The sequence below is a fragment of the Mytilus edulis genome, chromosome 1 (genome assembly GCF_963676685.1).
Source record: "Mytilus edulis chromosome 1, xbMytEdul2.2, whole genome shotgun sequence".
NCBI classification, from domain to species: domain Eukaryota; kingdom Metazoa; phylum Mollusca; class Bivalvia; order Mytilida; family Mytilidae; genus Mytilus; species Mytilus edulis.
Genome location: NC_092344.1, coordinates 114,478,511 through 114,506,319, shown reverse-complemented (window position 1 = coordinate 114,506,319; position 27,809 = coordinate 114,478,511). Strand labels below are relative to the sequence as shown.

At 30.5% G+C, this 27,809-nt stretch overlaps 1 protein-coding gene across 1 annotated transcript; it reads left to right on the top strand.

The window, feature by feature from the left end:
- Nucleotides 1-994: 994 nt before the first annotated feature.
- LOC139500921 (acetyl-coenzyme A synthetase, cytoplasmic-like) lies at nt 995-27,517 on the top strand. The gene is made up of 17 exons (XM_071289824.1): nt 995-1,395; nt 4,708-4,805; nt 5,968-6,071; nt 6,499-6,571; nt 10,535-10,610; nt 10,846-10,975; nt 11,825-11,940; nt 16,353-16,545; nt 17,207-17,340; nt 17,825-17,957; nt 18,403-18,459; nt 19,046-19,129; nt 19,813-19,921; nt 20,156-20,355; nt 20,944-20,989; nt 21,494-24,967; nt 26,370-27,517. The coding sequence occupies exons 1-16, from the start codon at nt 1,079-1,081 to the stop codon at nt 21,691-21,693; spliced, it is 2,070 nt and encodes a 689-aa protein (XP_071145925.1). The 5' UTR covers nt 995-1,078; the 3' UTR covers nt 21,694-24,967; nt 26,370-27,517.
- Nucleotides 27,518-27,809: the final 292 nt, after the last annotated feature.

Sequence of the window (27,809 nt, the reverse complement as noted above, 5' to 3'; positions counted from 1 at the left end):
AAAACTGCTATATTTTGGGGCCAAAAAGGGGTCTTACTGAACCTACTCCTTTGCATTAATTTATCAATGGGAGGTAATTACGAGCAATTTATATTTTAAAGATATTAAAATAATATATTCCTGGATATATTTCATAGTGAAATTTTTCCTTGAATCTTATTTCTTATATATTCATTTATATAAAAAGATGACTTACAACATGATTAAATAAGACAGATAACATTTCACAGATAAATACTATCCAGCTGTTAAAATTGCTTTTGTTCCAATATATTGTTATGTTATGATTTATCTAATTTCCATATAATCAATAACTACATATTTGTCCCCAGACAAAACTATTTATGTAGAAAACTATTTATAAAGTTAAAAATATCATTATAATCAAATTCCGAAGTTCCATTACTCAACAGTAGTAATGCAACTATATTTCTACCTTTACTTTTTAATTTATATTTGTACTGAGATCTGAAAACAACTCACCTTTATATGTATTTCTCTTACCTTATGCAGAGACATATATACATGTGTCTCTGCCTTATGTAAACATGATATTATTTCAAAACTACGATCTTTGATATTACTTCTGGTTTTCTTTCTTATGTTTCAGGATAATTTTCTTTTCAAAAGAATGATATTGACTTGAATATTTCAGGAAATTTGTGTAATTATTTCCCCTTATAATACTTTTTTTTTAACAATTTAGCTTTTTATATTCAAATACACTATTATCATTTCATAGTATTTGTGAAGGATAAGATTTTTTCTACTAACTATTCAATAAGTTAACTACCCAGATAGAATTTCACAAACAAAGGAAAAAATATCCCAGGGAAATATTTTCCTCCGAATAAAAAATAACAACAACTAGTTGAACTACTGTGAGATTTTTTCCTCCGGATCAAATTTCACCCGGATATAATTTTGCTTTACAATTACAGGCCGAATATAAATAGGGGCGAGCTGATGTACGGTGTTTTTGAAATGACACATTTCAAGCGTTTACACGACGTCGATGACCAAAGCCGCCGACACAACTTTCACTTTTTAAAAAGACTAAAGCAAAACTTTAAAAGAAATGGATAATTCTGATGAAACAGCTCGTCTCTTCCCTCCTCCTGATCGACTACGCAACGAATCTCATGTTAAATCCATGGATGACTACAAGGAAATGTATAAGCGATCAGTGGAAGATCCCGAGGGGTTCTGGGGAGATATTGCCAAGCAATTTTATTGGGTATCTCCTCCCACAGGAAAATTTGTAGATTATAATTTTGACTGTAGAAAAGGTCGAATATCTATCAAATGGATGGAGGGTGCCAAAACAAACATTTGCTACAATGCTATAGACCGGCATATAAAAAATGGACAAGGAGACAAGATTGCTTTCTTCTGGTTAGTAGTAGACCGAATAAATTCTGTCTCTTGTGTGTCTCATTTGTCATTTCATATTTTCTTTTCATCATTTGGCTATTTATTATTTTTATTTTTTTGTGTCCAAATAGCCAAATGATGAAAAGAAAATATGAAATGACAAATCAGTCTTCACGCTGAACTGCTAAATCTACAGGCCCGCAGCTCAATTTTTGAAATTTTTTAGTTAGATTCTGTTGGCCTGTAGGTCTAATTTTTACAGGCCCGAGAGCAATTTTACCAGCCTGGGCTGCCTTGGCTGCCACTCGGCGTGAAGACTGACAAATGTACCCACACAAGAGACAGATTATTCAGTCTAGGTTAGTAGTATCGTCTTGTATTGTGTTTTCGACCTAATTCTGCTTATACTTCCTGTATGCTGCGCATGCCCGCATGACATCATATTCAGCTGCTATACTTAGTAACAATAGCAAATTATACCACGTGTCTTGAAGATTCTCCAAATAAAGTTATTATAATTAAGTATTTACGTTTTTTTTATTCGATATCACAGTTTTGTACCTTTTCACTAATATGAGGTAGGCATTACCTGCGAATGGGGACGAAGTTTGTATTATTTTTTTTTAATTCAAACATGAGGGGGGATAGGAGGGGTCCTGATCCCGAAATCCCGGACTTAAAAAAACGAATTCCCGAGGTCCCGAATTTAAATAAAGTAAATCCTGATGTCCCGAAATCCGAAAAAAACGATTCCCAGATCCCGAAAGGGTCAATCCCGAAATCCCGAGCTTAAAAACACCCGATTCCGGAGTCAAACATGTTGATAAAAAAAAAACAGAAATACCGTAACGTTTCTGGTATTGGTTTTGTTGTAAGAGATTTAGTTGTGACGTTATTTAAGTTATGACGTCATATTCAATGTAAACAAAGAAACGTTGTTATCCAGGTAACGTTTTTTTCATATCAAACAATTATTAAAAAAGATTGAGTGTTGAATTCCTTCCTATATTTGTTGATATGTTGATAAAATATACATTTTATTCAAAGTCTCATGCAAACGATGCAAACAAGACCGGAAACGGAAGTAGATCTGGAAAAAAAAGTTAACGATTTTGAGTTCATTAGTAGAATGAAAAATTCGGGAAATTTTCAAGATTTAAAAAAAAAAAAATTTTTATTGATTTTTCTACTGTAATTGGGGACTTCGTCCCCATAATACTTTTTTACCTTCCAAAAGAAACTATCCATTCAAAAATAAACAAATTTTCTAAGAATATGGCAATGGTCGTTTTGCATGGGAAGTTTACATCAAGGTCATTAAGTCACATGACTGTCATGGGGTTAGTTGTAATACTTAAAGTTATTTTGAACACTGAAATTTCCATGATCTTACAGCTTTTTACTGAAAAAATGAAATATCAATTTAATTTTTTTAACAGAAAAAACATTAAGGACAATACTCACCAATCTTGCTTTACAATTCCTAAACTAAAATATTAATCAAAAACATGAAGTATACAAGATCCTAGACATACAAGGCTTCCAAAGTACATTGTACATCAAGTAAAATGTGTACAACTAATCAAAAAAATATATCAAAATAATATTTTATGTCTTATAGTTGTAAATATAACCACTTAATTCATTATGTCATAAGTTTAATTGCCTCTAACACTTTCATATAAACTTTGGAATCAAATTATAACCAATTCCGAATTTGTACGACATGTCATTTCCAAGTTTGGACACGTTTCTTAGATAGGTTGAAAACACAAGACGCTTGTTTTTGTCAACAAAGGTGCCATCAACCTAATGAACTCAATTATAAAAAAAAATAAAAGATTGAAATATATTTCAGATACAATTATTTTATGCACAAGTATACCACGTATACTAGTGACTCTCAATATAGAAGCCATGTCTATGTTCAAACAGATAAAAGAGTAATTCAGAAAAATATTTTAATAGGTCGAAAATACAATACACGAGGATACTCTGTAGTACACAAGTGTATCTTATTTACTGGTAGAGATAAAATATTTTAATGATATATTTTGATATGAAATCTGTGCCAAATGCCATCGTTCAAACGTACCGGACCAATGAAATAGACGCAGGTCTGCCAAAATTCTATGTCCAGTGATTAGCCCTCTCAGTTTTGTGACTTGTATTTTGATATGTGTACGCAATGCCCACATGTTAAGGTTGATAAAATGTTCTTGCTAGCCCTTGAAAAGTAACATGACTGTCTGTCTGTCAAAGTATATTTAGTCCACCTAACAGAAGTTCCACTAGAAACTTTGTTATAAACAATGTCATAATATCTGTTCTTGTTGGAACAAATATTCCATACCATTTATTTTGTTTGGAACTTATATAATGAGGAAACTTGTATTCCATGACATGTCTTAGGAAACCAGTGTGTCTCAAACACTATCAACCCAACAAAATGCCAAGACAGAAAAAATTGATTCAGTCAGACCGAAATGTATAGATTTTTTAGTTGAAAATATAGGAGAAAGTATGAGATTTCCTTTTCGGTCAGACAAAACCTAACACAGTTTGGCACAGACTGGAAGCAATCATGAAAAAAAGGACAAATGCAATTTTTGTTAAGGAATGATTGTAATATTTTTTCTGTCTATGAAGAAATAACATAAAAAATGTGGTGCACATTGAATAACGCGCGTTGCAAGATATTTAACAATGTGTACCACATTTTTTATGTTATTTCGAATAGACCGACAAAATATTACAGTTATTTCTTATAATTTAATTCTAAATTCCATTTTTAAATCGGCATAAATCATGAAAAACCGTTGATGACTACAATGGTCACATGATAAAATTGTGTCTATGATATATGATAAACAAAGAGACCAAAAGAGTTTGACATAGACTAATTGTTTTATCATGTTTATCCCTTAGACATTCAAATTTTGTACTTAAACATGTACATGTACAAAGATCATATTTTTTTTCTTTTCTTTAGTTTCACTTGGCTACTTTGCTACCAATTGAAAAATATATACACAATGTTCATGTATATGCAAACAAGGGGGATAATAGGAAACTGTAAAACAAATCTGATATAACTTCCAAATTGGTTTACCTATACCTGTGTATAAAACACTTTTAAATTATACAAGTATTACCCACAATGATAAAATTGCTTTTTGTTGAAGGCTGTGAATTGGTTGTTTATATTCTTGTTCTTTCATCTTGATGAATAAAGGTACAAATCAATGGGAAGTGTTGTAGGCCATTACGCATGTTACACCTGACTCAACCTTTTGAGCCACATCTATTATTTACATATACATGTATTTGCAGGGAAGGAAATGACCCAGCTGACCATGATTCAGGAAATATAACCTACTCACAGTTAAAAGATAAAATCTGCAAGTTTGCCAATATTTTAAAGCAATCTGGTAAGTAAATATTTGTTACATGTAGTCTTGTATGTTTTGTTTTTTTAAATTTTAGTTTATTTATATGTTTCAGAGTTTAGTGTGATGTCCATGTACACATTTTTGTTCAAGGATGAGCTGAAGCCCACCTCCATGTGCTGGGGTTTCTTGCTGTGTTGAAGACACATTTGAATCCTTTGGCTGTTATCTGCTTTTTGGTCAGGTTATTGTCTCTTTGACACATTCCCCATTTTCATTCTGAACTTTATTGAATAGAAAATTTCTCATATTAAAAATATTCAGAAAATATTAACAGCAACCAGAAAAAGTACAATGAATGGTCATTCAGGCAGAATTAAAAAAATAAATTAAACTGTAGTTTTATGTTTGTGCAAACATGGTAATTATTGAAGTTATCAAAATCTTTAGGATAAGTCAGTTTGAAGTAAGTCCTGACTGTTGTGTTATTGTTGATGATTAGTAAAGTTTTTCATCGTTAAAGTCATGGATTATGCATAGAAACAATCAAAAGCCATATTTTATCTGACATTTTGTGCTGGAATATTAGAAACACATTTACAATGTAACTTTAAATATTTTTAACCGGATTTTTGTGACAAAAATGTCGGTTATTGATTTGGGGATGTACGGCGGGTGGCCGGTCGGGCGGCAATCAAATGTTGTCCGTGCATTAACTCATGAACCATTCATCCAAAGCTTTTTAAATTTTAATATGTTGTTCCTGACAACTAAATGAAGGTCAATTTTAATAATGGCGATTTTGACTTTTACCGTTCAGGAGTTATGGTTCTTGAAAGATCGTAAAATGGCGTTTCCATTCACGTTGTTGCATTTACTCATGAACCATTCAATGTAAGCTTTTCAAATTTTAATATGTTGATACTGATGACAAAATGGAGGTCAAATTTGATATTGACGATTTTCACTTTCACCATTCATCAGTAATGGTTCTTGTGATATTGCCAGGACACAAATAAATGTTAATAAATCCGGTTTGCTGTCGTTGTGACAGCCTCTTGTTATAATTAGAAGCAGTTTATCTTGAATAAAAATATAAATAAAAGGCACTGTCATAGTTTTCTTTTCAAATGAACTTACACACCCACATACAAAATGTTTGTTTCATAGTAGAATTTCTTATCCTAACCATTCTTTTTTGCAGGCTTAAAGAAAGGAGACCGTGTAGCCATTTATATGCCAATGATACTAGAACTGACAGTAGCAATGTTAGCATGTGCTAGACTTGGTATAATACATTCCATAGTGGTGAGGACAATTTTTAAAGTCTGAAGTATAAATAATGGGGACTTATCAAATTTTATATTAAATTGGAAACTTGTTAACATTTAAAAAAAAAATACAATCAAGCACTGGATACCAGTTTTCATGTATTTTGTGGGTACAGGTGAACCATAAATTCAAATGTTAAACGAATAACATATTTCCAATAGACTTTGTGTACAAAGATTGGCAAAACCATGAAATTGAATATCTACGAAAACATATGACTGATGCATTTGTTCTTAAAATATTTCATTAAAAATTTGACAGTGGGAGGCTATATGTAATCAGTTAATTAAAACCCTTTCATCCCCGACAATGCCTTGAGTCATCACCTGGCTCATGCCCAACAATGCCATGAGGCATAGATTTTTCTGTATTTTAAAGTTAAAAGAATTGTTGTATTTTTCAGTTTGCTGGATTTTCTGCCGAATCCCTTGCTGACAGAATCTTAGATGGTCAGTGCAGTGCCATTGTAACAGCTGGTTAGTATACAAACTGTAATCATTTGTAAATTGTGTTCTTAATGTGGTGCTGTAGCCTGCAGTTTTATAGATGACTTTATTCATTCAGTCAAAAAATGATGAAGAAAAATAAAAACAGTCCCTTGACTAATATAGAATTGCTCTTCTGACTTGATGATTTCCTGAATAAAACATTGGACTTCACCTCAGTATAGAAAATTAGTTTAATCATTTGTGTTGAATTAAAACCACTCATTTTCTTCATACAATCTGAAATTTTGTCTCCTGTTATAACAAATATTTTATTTGAAGTCTGTCATACAGAATCAAAAGATAATAATAAATATATTTAGATGTACAGTACGCCCAGAGAGTTTGTAATCGTGTACTCTAATCACCGATTTCAGAGTGTAGCGGTGTGACACCACGAATCACGGATTATACTCCAATTTTCTCCAAAGATTCTCTCCCAACACCACATGGCTGTTAATTGGTTTATTGCCCATCCGATGTACTGAAAATTAATGACGCGTGACAACATAATCAAATTAGCCAGATTTATTACCTCTGTACATTTAATCGATCTTGATTGCACCTGTGTGCTTTAAAACACGGTATTAAAATGTCCTTTCTTTGACAGATAACAATGTGACATTATCATTCAAAATAAGATAATTATTCTTGTATGTTTTTGCCCCATGTCCTTGTCATTTGAAATAAAACGTACCAACAAATAAAAATATGAATAAAACACTTATTTTGTATTTTTATTATAGTCCGGTCAGGTCATAATTTGTGTTTTTTCAACAAAGACAATTTTACCACAATTTGTATCTTTTATGACCTACTCAGTGAGGAATATCCGGTTCATTAATTGTTCAATATATAAAAATCAACTGGCTTAAAACGAAATGTTTTTTTTAATAGTAATTTGTCCAATTTTAACCCAAGAGTTAATTTATCGGATCGCCAAGTGAACTCTGTTACTTTCAATTTATTTTGCAATGTAAAATATTATGTTTCACTACCTCCGGTACATTACCGACTTGAATTATTTGAATTCAGAAAAGAAACTGTAAAGTGACAACTCTGTTGAACGAAGGAAAAACGTTGTGTATGCAATGTGCCCTATATTTATAAAAACACAACACTGAGAGACATTCCCCGCCCAGACACAACACAATAATCACAACCTAATTAATTAAATAAAGAAAAAAATCATGTGTATTTTATCTCTGTTATGATCTGTTATTGATCCTTTATTATATAAAATAAAATTGGATAGGCGCAATCTGAATTTTACTGCTCGTTGAAAGTCCTTGGCGAAATAAAAAAAAGAAGTATTTCAACAATCACAATAGAATATTAAAATGAAATTATATCGTGAAAGAAATATGTGAAAAAAAATGTGGATCGGATTTTAACAATCTGAACATTTTCACAGAGGATCTCTGCCTACGCCCAACAGAAACTGAACGACATGCATCATGTTATCATCTACCATTATTGTATATTGTTGACTATGGACGTATAAATAATGTCCAGGTTATACGTTCTGTGTTCACTGAGAAACGTAAAAATTAAAGGCTGGTGTTCCTTTATTCAGAAAAGGATTATGATTTAGATTCCGGTTAATCAATTGTAAAAGGACCTTCTAGAGCCTCAATCTTAACGCTCACAAATGTCAATCATTACAAAGCAAATTTAAACCCTGAATGATTTTTTTTACGGTCAGCCAGAAAGGTGACCGGAGTTTACTGCTACATTATAATATTTCCCGCCAAATAAAAATCTCGTGGACAAAATTGATGTCACTATTTTTAGCGTTCAATATTGTGAGCGAAGTCAAGTTCAAAGTTCAACCATGCACTGTTGATCACTGAGATGTGTATCGTCTTCCCACATCAATTAATTGTTTTAAAAATATTTAATGATCACTGTTCTTATACAACACACAAGTTAACATTCATTGTGCGTAAAGGAATATTATGCAACGACGAGTTGATGCAGCTATAGAGTTATTCCTGTTGTAGCCAAATGTATTATTTATCATTACCGTAGACTTATTAAGCATAAGGAATAGTTAAAATTATTTTCTTTTTTACTTGCATATACAAGTTTTGAGACACGTAATTTCTTTAAGCTGCTCACATTTTAGTTAATTTTTACGCTAGATGTCTCTTTTCATAAGTAATATAATTTACCAATAAAAAAAAAACGAGGTCAAAATGAAGTATATTTTTTTTATATAAAACTTCAATGCAATTGAAAGAATTAACAACAACATTTTGCTTTTAAATCTTTTATTTGTTTCAAGCAATTATGTAATCGTAAAACGAAAATGGCGTAGACTTATTAGCATAAGGAATAGTGAATACTATTTTCTTTTTTACTTGTAAACTAAACTTTGAGACATGTAATTTTCTTTAAACTACCCACATTTATTCAGCGTTAGTCTCCATTTATTTTTACACAATTATATCTCTTTTGTAATTAAATTTTTATTTACTGACCCAAAAAAACCGAAGTCACAATCAAATATAGTTGTTTTTAATAAAACTAATTTTAAATGTACAGTGTTATTGAAAGAATTAACAATAACGTTTTGCTTTTTAATGTTTTATTTGTTTCAAGCAATTAGATATATAACCTGATTATCAATAGACAGGAAATACAATTGTTTTATTACATTAGCTTGACTGTCGCGTGTCGGTATAGATCAGAAGGATTAGGGCAAATAATTACCTGGTGTGACACAACTTCACACCGGACTGGGAGAGATGTCGCTAATACAATAAACAAAAGTTTGCGAATTTACGCGGAAGTCGGAAGGGAATACTCCCAAAGGAGTAGGTCCGGTAAGGGCCGATTTTGGAATTTCAAATTCATCTGACGAAAGATTTTGGACACTTTCTAAACACTTAAGTGTCTATTTCAGGTGATTCAACCAGTTTTTGTGAAAGATTTTAACTGATTTAATCATTAAAAATGCCCTTATTCAAGCTTAAATATGAAAAATCTATCAAATATGCCTAAAAATGTCACTTTTTAGATGGTTTTTGTCAAAAATGAAAGTGGCCGTATCCGTGTTCATCCTTAACCTTTATATATGTTATGTGTTGTCATAACATACATCTTACATCTAAATATTAAGAATGAACACGGATGCGGCCACTTTCATTTAAGACGGAAACCGTCTTAAATTTAACAAATGCTAAAATTGTGAAGATTTCAGTAATTTCGCATGACTTGATGATGCAAGTAACCGATATATGCGCATTGTATTGTCAAAAACAGCCCATATTTATGTAGCGGAAGCATTCTACTTTCCAATACAAACCTAAAAAAAATTGCATTTTAACAATTTTGTAAAACTACTTAATTTTGAGGCCAAAAAGGGGTCTTACTGGAGTCAACTGGACCTACTCCTTTCTCCGAGAATTTAGGGAGGGATGTCGGAGTTTCCTGGTGTCACACCAAAAAAAACTATGTGTTTGGAGTCTGAGAAGGCTTTCACGAAATCTGTACTGTATTGTATTGTATACATTACGTGACAGAAAAACAAATTCCACAAAAATTAGTACTAAATAAATAATATTGAATTCACAGAAAACAGCTCATATGAAAATCAGCTATTTTACAATGACATTGTAGTCATGAAATGGTATCATAGACAACAAAAAGTAGACACTAATTTATTGTGCTGATTTTCCAATCACATAAATTACAAAAGTAATGCTTTCTATGTTTTTAATGTAACAAAGACAAAAAAATGTTTTTTCCATGATTTTCCAAGAAAATGTAAGCTAAACAATTTTTGTTTTGATTAAAATAATAAAGAAATAAAAAGATGTGGTATGAGTGCCAATCAGAAAACTCTCCAGCCAAGTCAAAGTAATGCATGTAATATTGTAACTGTTTACCTGTTTACTGTAAGTGGTTGATCATATGATATTTGTAATCAATAGATGTCTTGTATTACAGATGGTGTGTGGAGAGGGAGTAAACTACTTAATTTGAAATCCATAGTAGATATTGCATTAGAAATTTGTTCAAAAAGGTAAAATTCATTAAAAAATTATTGTTCATCTTAGAGTTTTTTTTGAATTTAATCATATGAGAATTGATAGAATTCACAATATTTTAAATTCAGCATTTACACAGTGTTATTGAAAATGTGAACAATGTAAACTTTAAGTTTAATGTGCATATTTTTAGTATATAGAAGTAATATAAAACCCATTGCAGCACAGAAAAAACTAACATTTATTTATTTTTAAATAAAACAATTTCAGGGACCACAAGTTATCGCATTGTTTTATTGTAAAACATTTGTTACCAAAGGGACATAATGTACAACAGAATGGAGACTATGTAGACTATCCTGAGGAAAAACCTGCTCAAAGACCAACTCGTAGTTTAAAGGTATTGGATGATGGTTTAGAACTTTACCATGCACAAAAAGTATAACAAGAAATATCAAAAATATAACACAGTACTACAGACAACATCCACCAACCTACTCCTCCAAAAAATATGCAAACCGCTATGAACAGTACACAGTCCACTACATATATTGGCTTTTACGCTAAACCGATTTTTATTCTAATGAGATTTTGTGGTATCATTTAAATTCATTTGCTAACAGTTTGTTTACAATTATAAACCTATATGCCATTTCTTTCTAGGAAAGAGCTGTATCATTAACCGACACAAATTTCAAATTTTACTGCACAAGGTTGGCAGAATTGTGAGAAAGCCTGAATTTATTTTTTATTTAGTCTTTTAAATAGTGACAAATTGAGATAGTGTTATTATTAGCGAAGACTTTATTATTCCATTTCTTGGATAGAGTTTATTTCTGAGACTGAGTTAAAAAAACAAAACTGCTTTCATGATGGTTGAATAAAATTGAGAATGGAATGAATTTGTGATCACTTTTATGCACCTGTAATGAGTAGGCAAGGCAATTTTAATTATTTAGATGTGGGAAATTTTGGACAAGGAAAAGCTTCCCTGTGGCAAAAGACATTTTGAAAGATAAAATTCAAAGCCCTGATTAGCTTTATGAGGAATAGAAAATTAAAACCAATTTCTCTTTTATTAAAAAATATGCACCAGCATCATATATTGGCACTCAAATATTTTGAAAATTGAAAATTAATAGAAAAATGAAAAGTTTGCTGTTTATAGTTTCTTTTTGCTTTCCAAATATTTAAGAACCAAAAATAAATGTGGTGTGGCTGTAAGTGATAATTTGAAATTTCTTATTAGATAAATTGGACTGATGGGCGAGATGTTTGGTGGCATGATGTGATGGGAACAGCATCCACTGACTGTGAACCTGAGTGGATGGATGCAGAAGATCCACTATTTATGTTGTACACCAGGTAAGTTGTCATCGGAATAGTATCTGTATTGGACCCCAAAACATCTTGCACATCATTTTGAAAAAGGAATGAATGCATGTTTTTATTCTCCAATGTAGTAAAATGTACAACACTGGTAAAAGTTTCTCCAACCACACTTCTTTTAAATGTTGAAATTCATTGAACTTATAGGTTGCACTTTGTAAATACAGCTGTTTCTCAAAACACGCCTCTTTTGGGGAGTAATTGAATATTCATAGAAAATTCATTTTGTTTACATACTGGTTCCCAGTTATGCTCTCTGTGTTCCATATCGCAGAGACAGAACTTGGGAATGTTACCAGTAAATAAACATGTGCATATTGTTTACATTGAAATCTGTGGTAACCTTTCATTCGAGGTAGGGGTAGTTAAGAAAATTAGTGTAAGTTTAAACTCTGAGAAGTTCAGGGCATATAAACGTTGAAAATATGCCGCACAGCCCTATATTTTGACCTTTGAAAAAAATTGTGGTGCATATGAACTTTCAATTCTAGGATAAGATTTTTTTCAAAACTTCATAGTAAAAGTGGTACCGTTTTAGCCGTAAAAGGAGTTCCTATGGGAAATTGCATTGTCAATATTTACAGAAATGCAACCTATATAGGGTGAAAAAGGGGAACATTCAGAATTTAACCAAATTTACTTTATTTCACAGATTTTAAAGAAATTAACTCAAATAAGAAGTTTTATAAATATTTAATGAAGATTGATAGAATCCTGGGCCTTAAATATGATGACTCAGCATAAATTCACAGTTTACAGTATGCATAGTTTACTTTAAGTCCTGGATACAAAATTAAATCATAATATTTGCATATTTGTAAGTTAAATTGTTAAGAAGTGCTTATATTTACTCTTCGCAGTCATTGAAACTCATAGATCCTTCCTGAATATTATTTATGGGGTATTTGTGTCCTTTCGATAACCTAAAAGTAAGCCGCAACACCTAAATCTGCTTTTTTGTCACCACAGCATAATAAATACAAGCTAGAAAAACAAAAATATCTCAAGAAAACTTACAATAGTGTGTTCTATCCTGAATATGTACTAAATATTCCTAATTGCTAGAAACAGCAGAATTATTTAGGAAATTTGAGGCCCCAGGGGCAAGAGACATAGAAAATTGCCTACCCCCTGGGTCATAAAACAAATAATTTAACTTGTAAATGCTATGATTTTATGATTTTAAAGTTCTTGATATAGAAAACAATAACTATGCTTGGAAGTTATGCAAAAATCAGTTAGCAGTCATCTCTACAACATTTTAAGTGAATTTATATCTCAGACTGGTATCTGCATACATACAACTATTGCAAATATGGCTTTGTTTGAACACTTCTAGTATATATAGTAGCTAAATTGTGTCAGATATATGGTTAAAGATGATACTGTTGTGACAAGAATTCTAAATTGACCATTTGAGGCAGAAAATGTGTTCTTTAATTGACAAATAGGCATTCAGTAAGATGTGGACTGGAGATAGAGGCTGGATTGGATACTTTATATAATCTTGAATGTTGTAATGATTGACTGCTAAACATTACATTTATGATATTCTGATATGCTTTCAATATGTTATCAAAACAGTTTTTAACAGGTTCTAGGCATTTTTTATCAGAAAATATGCAAATAGGGTAAGCTGGCAATAATTAAAGTCTTGTTTTCAAATTCTTTAAAAAATTGAAACAGGGGAGGGGGTATAAAATGTATAGTAAAGAAAAACTTAGAGTATACACAGTGATTTCTTTAAGACTTTAATTCTGATAAATGAGTATTAATGTGAGAAAAACTGATTTTAGAGAGTTTTCTATTTGATTAAATGTCTGTATAGGTTGCACTTTGTAAATACAGCTGTTTCTCAAAACACGCCTCTTTTGGGGAGTAATTGAATATTCATAGAAAATTCATTTTGTTTACATACTGGTTCCCAGTTATGCTCTCTGTGTTCCATATCGCAGAGACAGAACTTGGGAATGTTACCAGTAAATAAACACGTGCATATTGTTTACATTGAAATCTGTGGTAACCTTTCATTCGAGGTAGGGGTAGTTAAGAAAATTAGTGTAAGTTTAAACTCTGAGAAGTTCAGGGCATATAAACGTTGAAAATATGCCGCACAGCCCTATATTTTGACCTTTGAAAAAAATTGTGGTGCATATGAACTTTCAATTCTAGGATAAGATTTTTTTCAAAACTTCATAGTAAAAGTGGTACAGTTTTAGCCGTAAAAGGAGTTCCTATGGGAAATTGCATTGTCAATATTTACAGAAATGCAACCTTATAGACACTCTTTATTATCTTATTTATTTGGCCTTCTTTAACTTTTTTTTAATTCCAGCGTCACTGAATAGTCTTTTGTAGATGAAAGGTTTGTCTGGCGCAAATACAAAATTTCAATCCTGGTATCTTTATTTCATTGTGCACCTGCTTTTAATATTTGATCTTCATATAGCAGCATATGTGATTTAACATATATATGAAAAAAACTATAAGAGCAAAATAAGTTGTACCAAATAAATCTAGAGATGACATGTTATAATTAATTATGAAAATACAATATATTTTTTTTCCAGTCTAAATACATCCATTTTTATACGCCCGTCTTTTAGACGGGACGTATTATGGTATACCGTTGTTCGTCTGCCTGTTTGTCCATCGTCCACACTTCGGACAATAACTCAAAAACACTTTCACCAATTTCCATGAAACTTAAGTGAATTGTTTATATCTATTGACGTAAGCTCCCTTTCGTTTTTTTTTAATTTTCAGATTTTAAGTTTTGGATTTATGGGGCTTTATTCATAAAAAAGGGGGGATTTTCAACACTTCGGACAATAACTCATAAAGGCTTTCACCAATGTCCATGAAACTTTCGTGAATTGTTTATATCTATTGATGTAAGCTCCCTTTCAATTTTTATAAATTTCAGATTTTAAGTTTTGGATTAATGGGGCTTTATTCATAAAAAAAGGGGGATTTTTAACACTTCTGACAATAACTCATAAAGGCTTTCACCAATGTCCATGAAACTTTCGTGAATTGTTTATATCTGTTGATGTAAGCTCCCTTTTAATTTTTATAAATTTCAGATTTTAAGTTTTGGAATTATGTTGCTTTATTCATAAAAAAAGGGGGATTTTTAACACTTCGGACAATAACTCAAAAAGGCTTTCACCAGTGTCCATGAAACTGTGGTGAATTGTTTATATCTATTGATGTAACAAATAATACTTAATAAAATCTGATGAAAACATAAAATTTGTAAAATCTTTAGTTCAATTTAAAACATTAAATTTCTTGTAAAAAATTGGTTCCATGAATGTCATACGTTTGTACTATTATTGAATGGTTGCAAGGATGAAAGCACATTAGCAGTCCCTGAGATACTAACTGTTCCCTGAGGCATATATCATTTTATGATAACATTTTTACTATCTAAGCTATGGATAAAAATCAAATACTGTTTTTGCATATAGGATGTTTTACTCTTGTTAAAATTGGTTGCAATTGAAATCACAAATGATACCTTAGCATTGCAGCTTTTTTATAGAGTTCGGTTTCGGTGGAAGGGTTGAGCGCAATAAAAAATGTTATAAAACATAATAAGTCTACAATAGCACATAATAAATGAACAAGTGACAACATGAAAATCCTAACATGTGACTAAATATTCCCTAAATGTTAAAGGGTGTCATTTTATGAAAAAAATAAGAAAATCAAGTCTCCTAAACATTTATCAATATGATCATCTTGTGAATATTCTAAACAATAAAAAGGTAATAATCATTATCCACCATATTAAGCACCATTTGAACAACTTTTGCATACATCTTTGTATAATTTAGTATGGATTCCTTACTGTGTTCAACAGAATCTAACTATGAGCAATATACCCCAAGAAAATTACCTTCTTTCAAACTACTATAAAATTTGGAAATCAGCCATAGAATTACTAAAACCCATAATCATATATCACTTTCCTTATATTGCATTGAAGACTTCTATGTTATATGCCAATGTTAATGATATTTGTTTTTTATGCTAAATATTGAAAAGCTGAACTAGGTTTAATCATCAGTGTCTTCTTCACTGTAATCACTGTCCTCATCATCAGAAAAATCCTCATTTTCATTCTCAGAAGAGGCCTCCTCATCATCAATGAAATCTTTATCTTCATCATCAATGAAATCCTTACTTTCATCACCTACTTCCTCATTTAGATCATAACTTTCAGTAGAGTCACTTTCACCATCTTCACTTTCCCTGTTATCTTCTTGCTGCTCCTCATTGTCATTGTAGTCTTTTTTGCCATTTTTATATGCTCGTTGTCTTTCAAACAATGGGCGTATCATGCGCTAAAGCGCAGCCCTTGATTTTACCTCTATTTTCAGTGGATCCACAGGTAAACCAAAAGGAGTGCTCCACACTGTAGGAGGCTATATGTTATACTCTGCTACAACTTTTAAGTATGCCTTTGATTATCAACCAGATGATATTTACTGGTGTACAGCTGATGTTGGATGGATAACAGGTCATACTTATGTAGCATATGGTCCACTCAATAATGGTGCTACCAGCATTATAGTAAGAACTTCATTCCATTCAACAAAACATTTTAGGATGAAACAACAAAAAATAAACTTTCACAGAAAATTAACATTGAGCAATTCAAACTGCACCAATAACATTACAAGGATGAACTAAGTAAGGGCATTAAAAGGGTGAACGTTTCATTTCCCACTAATTGAATCAGTTATGTACCTATGACTTGTAATATTCTGTTAACATGTCATGTTCAGTAAAACAGATGAAGGATGAAAATGATCTGGAATGTGAATGCTACAAATGAATAATGATAAACTCTGTGATTTGCAGATGTCATTTGGTGCGAAAAAATAATTAAAAAAAATCCCCTGAAAGAGGTTTATTTGTGTTTTAATATAATTAAAACTGTCAGTTTATGCTGCACTGATTTTTATTCACCTAATGACAAATCTTTAAGGGCACAATGTTACTTTCTGCTGTTATATCTGGGGCAATCATAAAAAGAGATGTTAACATTTACAAAAGATATAAACAGGACATGTATGAAAAATTTGTAGTTTTTTTGCCAGTGGTTTGTAAGTTATCCAGAAGTTACTTTTTGTAAAGTTTTAAATATTGTGCTAACAAAACAAATGATGTTGTAATCTTATCATTCTATTAACTATTACGTTTATATCTGATATATTTCTTTTTTGATTAGTTTGAAGGGACTCCATTCTTCCCTGATGCTGGAAGATTCTGGGCCATCATAGAGAAATATAAAGTGACTAAGTTCTACACAGCACCAACAGCCATTAGAGCTCTAATGAGATATGGGGATGAATATGTCACTAAGTAAGTTTGTATGTTTCTTGAGGTAACCTATTTATATAAAAGTCAAACAGAATTACATTGTCTTTGTTGAAAATTCTTAGAAAAGAATGATTTGATTGAAATATCTTTTTAGACATCATATCTTAAATTTAATGCTTTTTAAGGCTAAGGTTTTTTCTATACCTTAATTTTCACATAAATCAGAAATATCAAGTGAACCGTACTCCAAATTATATGCAAAGTGAGTTCAGAAATGGGTTATTTGTGAAGCTTACATGTGTATTTTGCTAATATCTGACAAATCGAAATTAATAAAAGTTATCATTTTTTTTTTAGTCTTTTAGAGTGTTGAAAATATAAATAAAGATGTTATCACCATACCAATTGATATCAGTAAAAATATAAAAAAAGTTGATAAATTTGGTAATCTATCTATAAGATATAAGGCTAGGGTAGAATCTATATGTTAATTTCAACTCTCTATCTGAAAATCTTTAAATTTTAGATATGACAGATCATCCTTGAAAGTGTTAGCTACAGTAGGTGAACCAATTAACCCAGAAGCCTGGCTGTGGTATCACAATGTTGTAGGGAATAAACAATGTGCTGTAGTGGACACATTCTGGCAGACTGAGACAGTAAGTCAATATACAAAATTATACACATTTAAACAATATATGTTATAAAAAAACATCAAGACTTAGTTGTTCATCACTTGGGTTTCTTCTAACAAAGTGAAAGATAAAATTGTTATGAATTTTAATCAGTGAAACATGTAAACACAAAAAGTAATATGTATTGACCTAAAAAAAAAAATAAGCTCCGTCATTTTGTGCAATTCTGAAGCAGATTCAACTTTTAGCCAAGTATGAGCATAGATCATTCTATAGATATTCATTAATTTAAAGAACCTCAAGCATCTTAGTGCTCAGATGTGTCAAATTCCAAGAATCTCCAGCATCTCAAACATCTAACTTGTCAAAGGTGTCAGAAAAAGTTTTTTTGACTTATATTTAAAGGAATGTCTTGATTTACTCTAGAAAATGGACTTCTGTGGGTTTAATATATTATTTTTACTTTCAGGGAGGACACACGATTACACCATTACCAGGAGCCACACCAACAAAACCAGGATCAGCTGTAAGTCACAATGTTTAAAAACCTTTAAAAAAACTGTTTCAATTTACTAAATGATACTCTTGTATTTTTATGCCCCACCTACGATAGTAGAGGGGCATAATGTTATCTGGTCTCTGGGTCTGTTCCTCAGTTTGTCCATTCATTTGTTGTTATGTTTTCTGGTCTGTTCATCCGTCTGTTGGTACTGCTTCAGGTTAAAGTTTTTTGTCAAGGTAGTTTTTGATGAAGTTGAAGTCCTTAGTACACATGTTCCCTATGATATGATCTTTCTAATTTTAATGTCAAATGAGTTTTTACCCAAATTTCACAGTCTATTGAACATGGAAAATGATAGTGCGAGTGGGGCATCCATGTACTTTGGGCACATTCTTTTTTAGAAAAGGATCTAAAAATATTAATATTGGATGTTAAGTCATTATTGCAATATGCAGCTCAACTATTTTTCAAGAGTTATATTTGTATTGTATGTTGAAGAAGATTATTGTAAACATACTTCAAAGATTAAAAGAGCGGTTGAATATTCATTATCAGACTGCAAGACTACCATACATAGAATAAAATGTAACTGTTTAGTATATATTTACAGACATTCCCATTCTTTGGAATTGTACCTGTTATAATGTCTGACGAAGGAGTAGAAATCACAGAACCTAATGTAGAAGGTTACCTGGTGAGTAGACATGGTAGATAACCCAGAAGTATTAGGATTGTTATATCAAACTTCTGTATTGTTAGTTGATAAATAGATATTATGTTTTACTTGCGCAATATTGCACACCTGAATCAGAGACACATGCCAGCTGTATGTCTTTTGTTTCCATTGTTAATTTTTAAGATATCCTTTAAAACTATTTGTCAAGTTTTTATCCAGATCATGAAATAATAGATAGAATATTTTCAACTTGTATTTATTTAACTTTATTGTTATATTCAGCTGCATGTGGCTAGAATTTTATACTATGAAACATTTTCTTAATAATATAAGTTTTACTGGTATATAGGAGCTAGCTGAGCTATATATGTTCCATGGACCCTCTTTGCAACTTGATATAATTTTAATTTTATAATTATTCTACAGACTCAGTCACAATGTTTTAATACATCACCAGTCATCTCTAATGATAATAAATTGAGTGTTAGGTAACATGTTATTTATTCAAAATACAGTTTATAATCTTCAAATATCATATGAAAGTAGAATTACTGTTGAAAAAATCGCTAAAAAAAGCAATACATGCATATTATAGTACTTTTTTCATTATAAAACTTAAAATAGTTCAGCAAAACTGTAAAAATAAGAAGCTTTGAATTTTTTTTATTGTTACAATATATTAAAGTCAAAATACATTTTAGGTATTTAAACAGCCATGGCCAGGCCTGATGAGAACGGTGTATGGTGACCATGAGAGATATGAAACAACATATTTTAAGAAATTCCCTGGTTATTACTGTACAGGGGATGGTAGGTGGAGTATTTCTCTGAACTCTGTTTTACTTTTAAAACCTGCTAAGAGGCAAGTTGTTACACTTTAAAAAACATTCAGATAAAAACCAGTGGATGAAAATTTTATAATCTTATTTAAAATTTCAAACTGATTTAAAATTTTGAACATTAAGTATGAATAAAAATAGATCTGGGCTAAACATCATGAGAATCAATACAAGTTAACTATAAACTTTTTTATATTATTTGTAGGAGCCAAACGAGACGAGGATGGTTATATCTGGGTAACAGGAAGGATAGATGATATGGTGAATGTGTCAGGCCATTTACTTAGTACTGCAGAAATAGAATCTGCTCTCGTAGAACACCCAACTGTCGCTGAGGCTGCTGTTGTCTCTCATCCTCATAAAATCAAAGGAGAATGTACATACTGTTTTGTCACTTTGAAAGAGGTATATATCACTTACTGTGAAATGGATTTTTTTTTTATATAAATGAGGCAATTAGTTTTCTCGTTTGAATTGTTTTACATTGTCATTTCAGGGCCTTGTATAGCTGGCTATGCAGTATGGGCTTTGCTCATTGTTGAAGGCTGTACGATAACCTATAGTTGTTATTTCTTTGTCATTTTGGTCTTTTGTGGAGAGTTGTCTCATTGGCAATCATACCATATCTTCTTTTTTAAGTTATCATTTAAAAGGTCAGATAAAATTGTAGAAATACATAACTTTGATACTCTTTCAATAGTATTTTCCAATCTCCAAAAATCAATCTTATACTGTGGATTGATTTATTTTTAATGTTAACTCATTTTAGTGGATTGAGAGAAGAAGAAAAAAATAGATGCTTCATTTCATTGTTGTCAAATCCCTCATATAAGCATATACAAAATTTGTATTTGAAAAAAAATCAAATTTTGGGTGTACCTTTACCAAAAAATAATGTTCCCATATGAATTAATGTTAGTTGAAGTAAATAATTGTAGACAGCTTGACTTATACTCTAATCATAAAGTGACAACAAAATCCTATATATTTCAGGGTAAAGAGTTTTCCGATGCTTTGGTAAAAGAACTGATGGACAGAGGTAAGATAATAATAATGAACATATAATACACAAACTTTCCAGTTGTTATTTCAATAGTTAATTACATTTTCTGTAATAAAAAATGAATAATCTTAAATGGAATACACTACTGTTGTTTCAAAAATTAATGTGACGATTTTAATTATTCCAATTAAATGAACATGACAATAATTAAAACTGACATATTTTAAAGTTTCAGTGACTGAATTAATTAGTGATTTACCATGTTTAGTTTTCTGCTCAAGTTAAATTACACCTGAGTTTATCGACCAATTTTAGGCCCTGCTTTATAGATCATTGTCCAGTGACTGAAATCAAAACCAATGTTGCTGTCCATCAGATTGTCTTGTTCTGAATTTAATGTTCACAAGCTAGACATATCTCTGTGTCAACAGTTTATCTATGTACCACATTTTGACAGCAACCTTATCAAATATTGATTATGAATTGCATCATATTTCTTTCAGCACTTTTAAAATTATCTGTTTCTATTAAATCTTTCAGTGAGAAAGAAGATTGGTCCATTTGCTCAACCAGATTTTGTACAGAATGCTCCTGGACTGCCAAAAACTAGATCAGGGAAAATCATGCGCCGTGTACTCAGGAAAATAGCTGTTGGAGATAAAAATGTGGGAGATATCACAACCATGGCTGATGAAACTGTCATAGATAAACTATTCCAACTCCGTCCTCCAGAAGCATAAAACTATTAATTTATGTAAAGAAAAATTCAAATAAACCAAAACAATTACAGACATGACACATCTATGTAAATTGACTTTTTAATGAATTAGGACTTATGTATTTTGGTACAAGTTCAAGTGCTAGTATTTTTACAATAAAACATTTATATATTGAAGGAATTCTAATATTTTCAAACACTGTCAACAATTATTGATTATAAGACCAGAAAAACATTCTTTACTCGGACATGACACATTTATGCCAGTAAATAATTTTCTACTGGCTCATTCTAATTGAATGATGGTCAAACATTCAGATCTGTGCATTAGAATTTATGTTATTGTATGTTCAGAAGTAGAATAAAGTAAAGAGCCAAACAGAAATGTTGTTACCTCCTGTATCACACGTATTTTACTTTTAAAAACAAATCTTTTTCATTTATAAAAATAAGGTTAATATATATTTGTCTGACATCTTTTGATATTATTTAATTAAGTGCTAATAATCATGAACCAAGTATATTTGTTATGGCCTTTGTATTTTAATTGTTATTCTTTTTGTTAAGTCTTTTTTTGAGTGCAATATTATCATCTATGGTGTCATTTTTGGTATTTAAATCATTGGATCTATTTATATATTGAATAATTTCAATGTTTCAAATTTATCATTAAAAAATTATTGTTGTTCATGTTTTAATCATTTCAAAAATAAAAGAAATTGCTCAATACATTTTTTAAACTGGCAATGTTTTCATATTAAAAATGTACTCTTCCTAAATATCCAACTTATCTAGAGTGGCAGTTGGTCAACACGAGTGACCAGTCGTTATCTTATCAAAACCTCTTGAGTTAAAAGTTTCAAAGTTAAAGTTCTACTTCCGCATGAAAACTGTACTCAATACTCAAGAAAAAAGCTAGATATAGGTAATGTAATATTCATGATATGTTTGTCAGAGTTATTTTTCTATGATTTTTTTTAATACAGAATTATATACATTTAGCATAAGTATCAATATTTTTGCCTTTATTTCTGAACAACCTTTTTCAGATATAAAAAAAAAATCAACCTTTAGGTAGTTGAAAATTTTTGTCAGAAATCTTCTTTAGGAGTTACAAGTGCTTTTATGAATTTTAAGTATTCAAGGCATTTTTTGTTATTTCAGAAAAAGGTTTTTGCAGTAGGTACATATTAATGTGGAGTATTTAGTACAACTGAGTCTGTTTAATAACTTTAATGTTGTCTCATGAAATTGATCAAACTATATCTAAATGTGTTCCATTGTAATTTTATCTAGGGCTATTAAAGAAATTGTCAAGTACTGAAACCAAATTATGTTAGGTGAAGGGTTAGTACATCAAAATGGAAAATGACCTTTTGTTAAGATTTTATTATTTATTGTGTATTTATTTTTTCTATATCATATATGAACACTCAAAATATAAGATTGAAATAAAAGATTTTTGGGGAAAAAGTTTGACCGAAATTAAAGTTTATACAGTATTAATATTTGTTGGCAAATATGAGATTTACTTACTTCCTTTCAAAATTTAATAAGAATATTTAAAAACAAAATAATAGGGCATTGTTTCTTTTGAATCTCAAACTGTACTACTGCCTAAGTTTGGAAGATAGCAAGTGAAAATAACAGTCATTTGAGTTTGTACCTTGTTTTTAGACCCTATATTTATTTTGTTTATTTATAGTTTTTGCACACAATCTTTACTGTTTACTTACTAAATTATTTTTAACAATGTATTGTTAGAAAATATATTTCACAACATAGTGTTATTAGAAAATATATTGCACAACATATTAACCATTTGTTTTATTAGATTTATGTTGAAAACTTATTAAATCTAATCTTACAACTCAAGAAAGATTGAAATTTCAAATTATGAATTATGAATTACAAATTATAATCAAAATCATGAATTAGGACTTTTCTTTGAATTTCTTTGAAGAGTTTATGCATTTAGATTTACTTTTGTTTACAGAAGTCCCCATACTTCAATATAATCAGTGAATAAAACAATATTTTACTTTAATAGAAATTACTTTTTTCATTAGATAATTAGATAGATCACTTGAAGGGATTAAAAAAAAAGAAATAGGGATAGGGTATCTTCTTTTCATTTTCATCAAGAACTGAAAACAATGGTCATGTTGCAATAATGTCCACTTTTATTATCTCCCCTGAATGGAATACATTTTTGCATGATGTATCTCCCCTGAACTGAACACTGGGGGGGGGGGGGGGGGGGGGGTGGGGGGGGGGGGGATCAAACAAAACTGATCTATTTGAAGATGAAGTTCAGTTTAGGTATGTCAGTCCATCTTAGACAACAATTTCGTTATAATGATAAAATCTTAATTATTTATAAAGAGTTATTCCATTGTAGTATTTTTCTCCTTCTTTGTAATTTTTACTTTTAATACTTTTTGTTATATTCTTATGTTATAAATGTTTGTTTTTCAAAGGATTTTTTGTCAGTGCAATTTATTTTACTATACATATTTTGAGGTAGCCAAACACTTTTAAGGCTTGGAAATTGTTATTTGACATGAAATTGTTTTTCACTATGTATATTATACTTGTAAACAATCATTGGGACAACAGTTCTGATTAAATTTTTTTATACTTTAAAAACATTAATTTATTTGATGAGAATCCTGCAAATCTTTTAGAGATTGCAATGTGTCCACTGGAATTATTTTTCTTAGATGAACTTAATTCACAAAATATTGCTTGATAATGAAATTCCATATTGGGTATTAATATTGAATTGAAATTGTGAAATGGGTACAGATTATGAAAACAGTTTTATTTTGGTTGTGATTATTGAAATTTTTTATTGTACCAAGCATTACAGGATAGGGTATTTCTTCTAAACATGGTTCAGTGTTGAACAATATATGTTTGTGTTTACTATATAATCACTTTGTATCTACATCTTTTATACATTATAATTTCACGATTGTTTAATCTAAACATACTGGTATATAGTATGCAGGGAGGACAGTTTGAATAATTTGAATATTGATTTTACTAATTGTATCTCCATGCTTTTGCACTCTCAAAAGGTGAATTCAGACGTTGATATATTGATAGGGTAAAGTCACTTGCTGAAATGGATGTGAATTGATATATTAAATTTTATTGATTAAAATGTTAGTACATTTATCAGGTCAAATCTAAATTATATAATGAATATGCATTTCTGAATTCTTTGCTAAAGGCATATTGTGTACTAACCAAATGAATCTCTAGAACAAGATCAGATATCTATACATTAGGCCGTTTTTATTTAATAAGTTGGTTTACGGACATCAGCCCCAAAAACTTCGGGTAGGAGGAGGGGAAAAAAATTAATTTAAACTAGATCTTTCCAGTTTTTGTTTTTTTACTTGGTTTACGGATATCAGCCACAAAAAAATAGGGTAGGAGGAAAAAAAAAAATAATTTAAACTTGATTGAAAAGACTTATTTATAGTTCTGTAAAACTTGAAAAGCCTTTTGATAATACCTTTTATTCAGCATCTTTTGTAGGTTTTGTGGAATTAATAAATGCGACAACAAAAACACATCACATAGAACAAGTCAATATTAAAAGACAAAGGCAAATCTAAGAGCATATTGCATGTCAACACCTATAAGGACAGAGCATATCAGACAGTATTTAAAAGTATAAACAGAAATTTACTGTCAGGAGCCTGTAATTCAGTGGTTTAATATTGTTTGTTGGGGTGTTACATATTTGTTAATTTTTTTTAGTACATTTTTTACATTTAATTAGGCTGTTTGTTTTCTCACGTAAATTGTTTTACATTTGTCATTTTGGGGCCTTTTATAGCTTATGCGGTATGGGCTTTGCTCATTGAAGAAGGCTGTACAGTGATCTATAGTTATTTATTTCTGTGTCATTTGGTCTCTTTATGAAAAATCATCTCATTGGCAAACACACCACATCTTTTTTATATGTATCAACCCTATAAACATACATCTGACAGACAAAGATTTGTATTAAGTGAAATATGCAATTGATGAAAGCAGTAAACACGTTTTTAATTATTAAAAACAAATGTAAATTGTTATTTTTTTCTTTTTTGCCCGACTTTGAGGGCATTTCTGGTATTTGGAATGTTTCCTTGGTCCAAACATGATTGGCATATGGGACGAACAATTCCATACTGGGTCCTCAGTTGTCTAATCAGATCATTTATTACCACCTCCATGTCAATCACAACATTAAAGTTTTCTAATTGTTCATTAATGACTTGACCTATGGTTTCATGACGAAGGCATTTCACAAATTTTTTGTCTGATAATATTGAATTGTTTAGGACGTCCACATCCAGATGGATGTACACTGGTTCATTCATAGTAAACAAACCATGCCCTGATATCGTCTGGTTCCTAAACGGAAGTCAGGGTTTAAGGATGCGCAAACACGTGAACAGCTAACCAGTCACGTTTCCGGTGCACTTGTTCACGTTTTTTTAATGCAGTAATAGGAACCAGAATTACGAAACGTAAACACAAAAATACTGTTTAAAATTTTCTTAGTAAATCATAAATATGAGGTCGGCGGAAATAATTTTTAAGGGCAAATGTGCGTTTATTTTTATTTGAATTAGCGAAAATTCGGGTCGGCGGATCCGTAAACCAACTTATTTAATAAAAACGGCCTTAATACAGTCTATCTAGTTCGAAGTAAATCATAAAGAATTTTTTAAATCTATCTACTGTCACAGGAATAAAAGCTTAAAATGATAATTTGCTTCAATAAGAACAGTAGATTTTATTCATTTTGAATTTAAGAGTTGGGGTGCAGTCCTTTGGTTTCATTAAATACTATTTATGCTTTTCAGTTACATATCAGTTAAAAGCGCTTTTAATCTGTAAAGGATAGTTGTTATAGTTTCAGGGGAGATAAATGTCAAAGCTTAACAGATTTGGTGTGTTATACCAAAATTCAATCTAATTTCAAAATGAACCAGTTTTGCTGACATATTTCTATCAATTTTTTTGCCAAAAAGATACCAGTTTTAAAAAAAAAACTTTCAAAAAATCTTATCGAAATGAAAAACAAATAATTATTTTAGGCCTCATTTTTTCTTAATTTTTTTTTTATGTAACATAGGATTTATATCATCTGAATCTGTATTGACTCCCCAGAATATATATATATATAGACAATACAATCAATTGGGTTTAGAGAGTTCTGTATGAATAAATATTATTAGTTTTATAACAATAACACTTTGTAAAGAATGTGACATTATTTTATTTATTAATCTATATTGATTTTTTTTAAATTCATACATATTGAATTGGAAAAGAAATCATTAGGTGATGATAAAAAAAAAAGGTAATTAGCAACTCTACTGTCTTGAGCTCATCAAATTTTCGCAGATATCTTTTTCCCTTTGGAATTGTTGATTTGATTGTAAATCAACTACATGTACCACATATCAAAACGAGGTTAATCATATAATTGTATACAAATGGCATATTGCAAAAAAAAGGAGCTTTTAAAATAAAATGTTTGTAGAAATAAAAAATAATCAATGAATATTCTGAATAAAGACTGGAATTTTTTGTTGGTAGAAATTAATACCAGCTGTTATAAAAAAAATTAGTTTAAACCAGTACAACCATCAATTCATAAGATAGATATAGTTTTTGACCGTTTGAAAGTTAACAATAGGTCAGAATGAGGGATAAATTAAAAGCTGTCAAAAGTATATGTTTAGTCCCAGAATAAAAAGGTTCATATTAATGTCTTCACCTAGTTTAGAACTAATATTGGATTATGTAGTTATGCAAATAAATTATGACAAAGAGTTGTGTTACGTTTATCTTGAAAGAGGACAACTTGGCATATCATGTCCCAGTTTTATTAACAATATACATATATTGACTGAGTGTGAGGGTGATAGCAAGTTTTGTTGTCCCTGAGAAACCAACTATTGCTCGAGGCGAAGCCGAGGGTAATAGTTGGTATGTGAATAGACAACAAACTTGCTATCACCCACACAACCATTAATTAGGTGTTTTATTATACTGAACAAATCAACTTTATAAAAAGTTTACATAAATCTTGAGAAAGAAAAGAAAAATGTCACATAAACATGC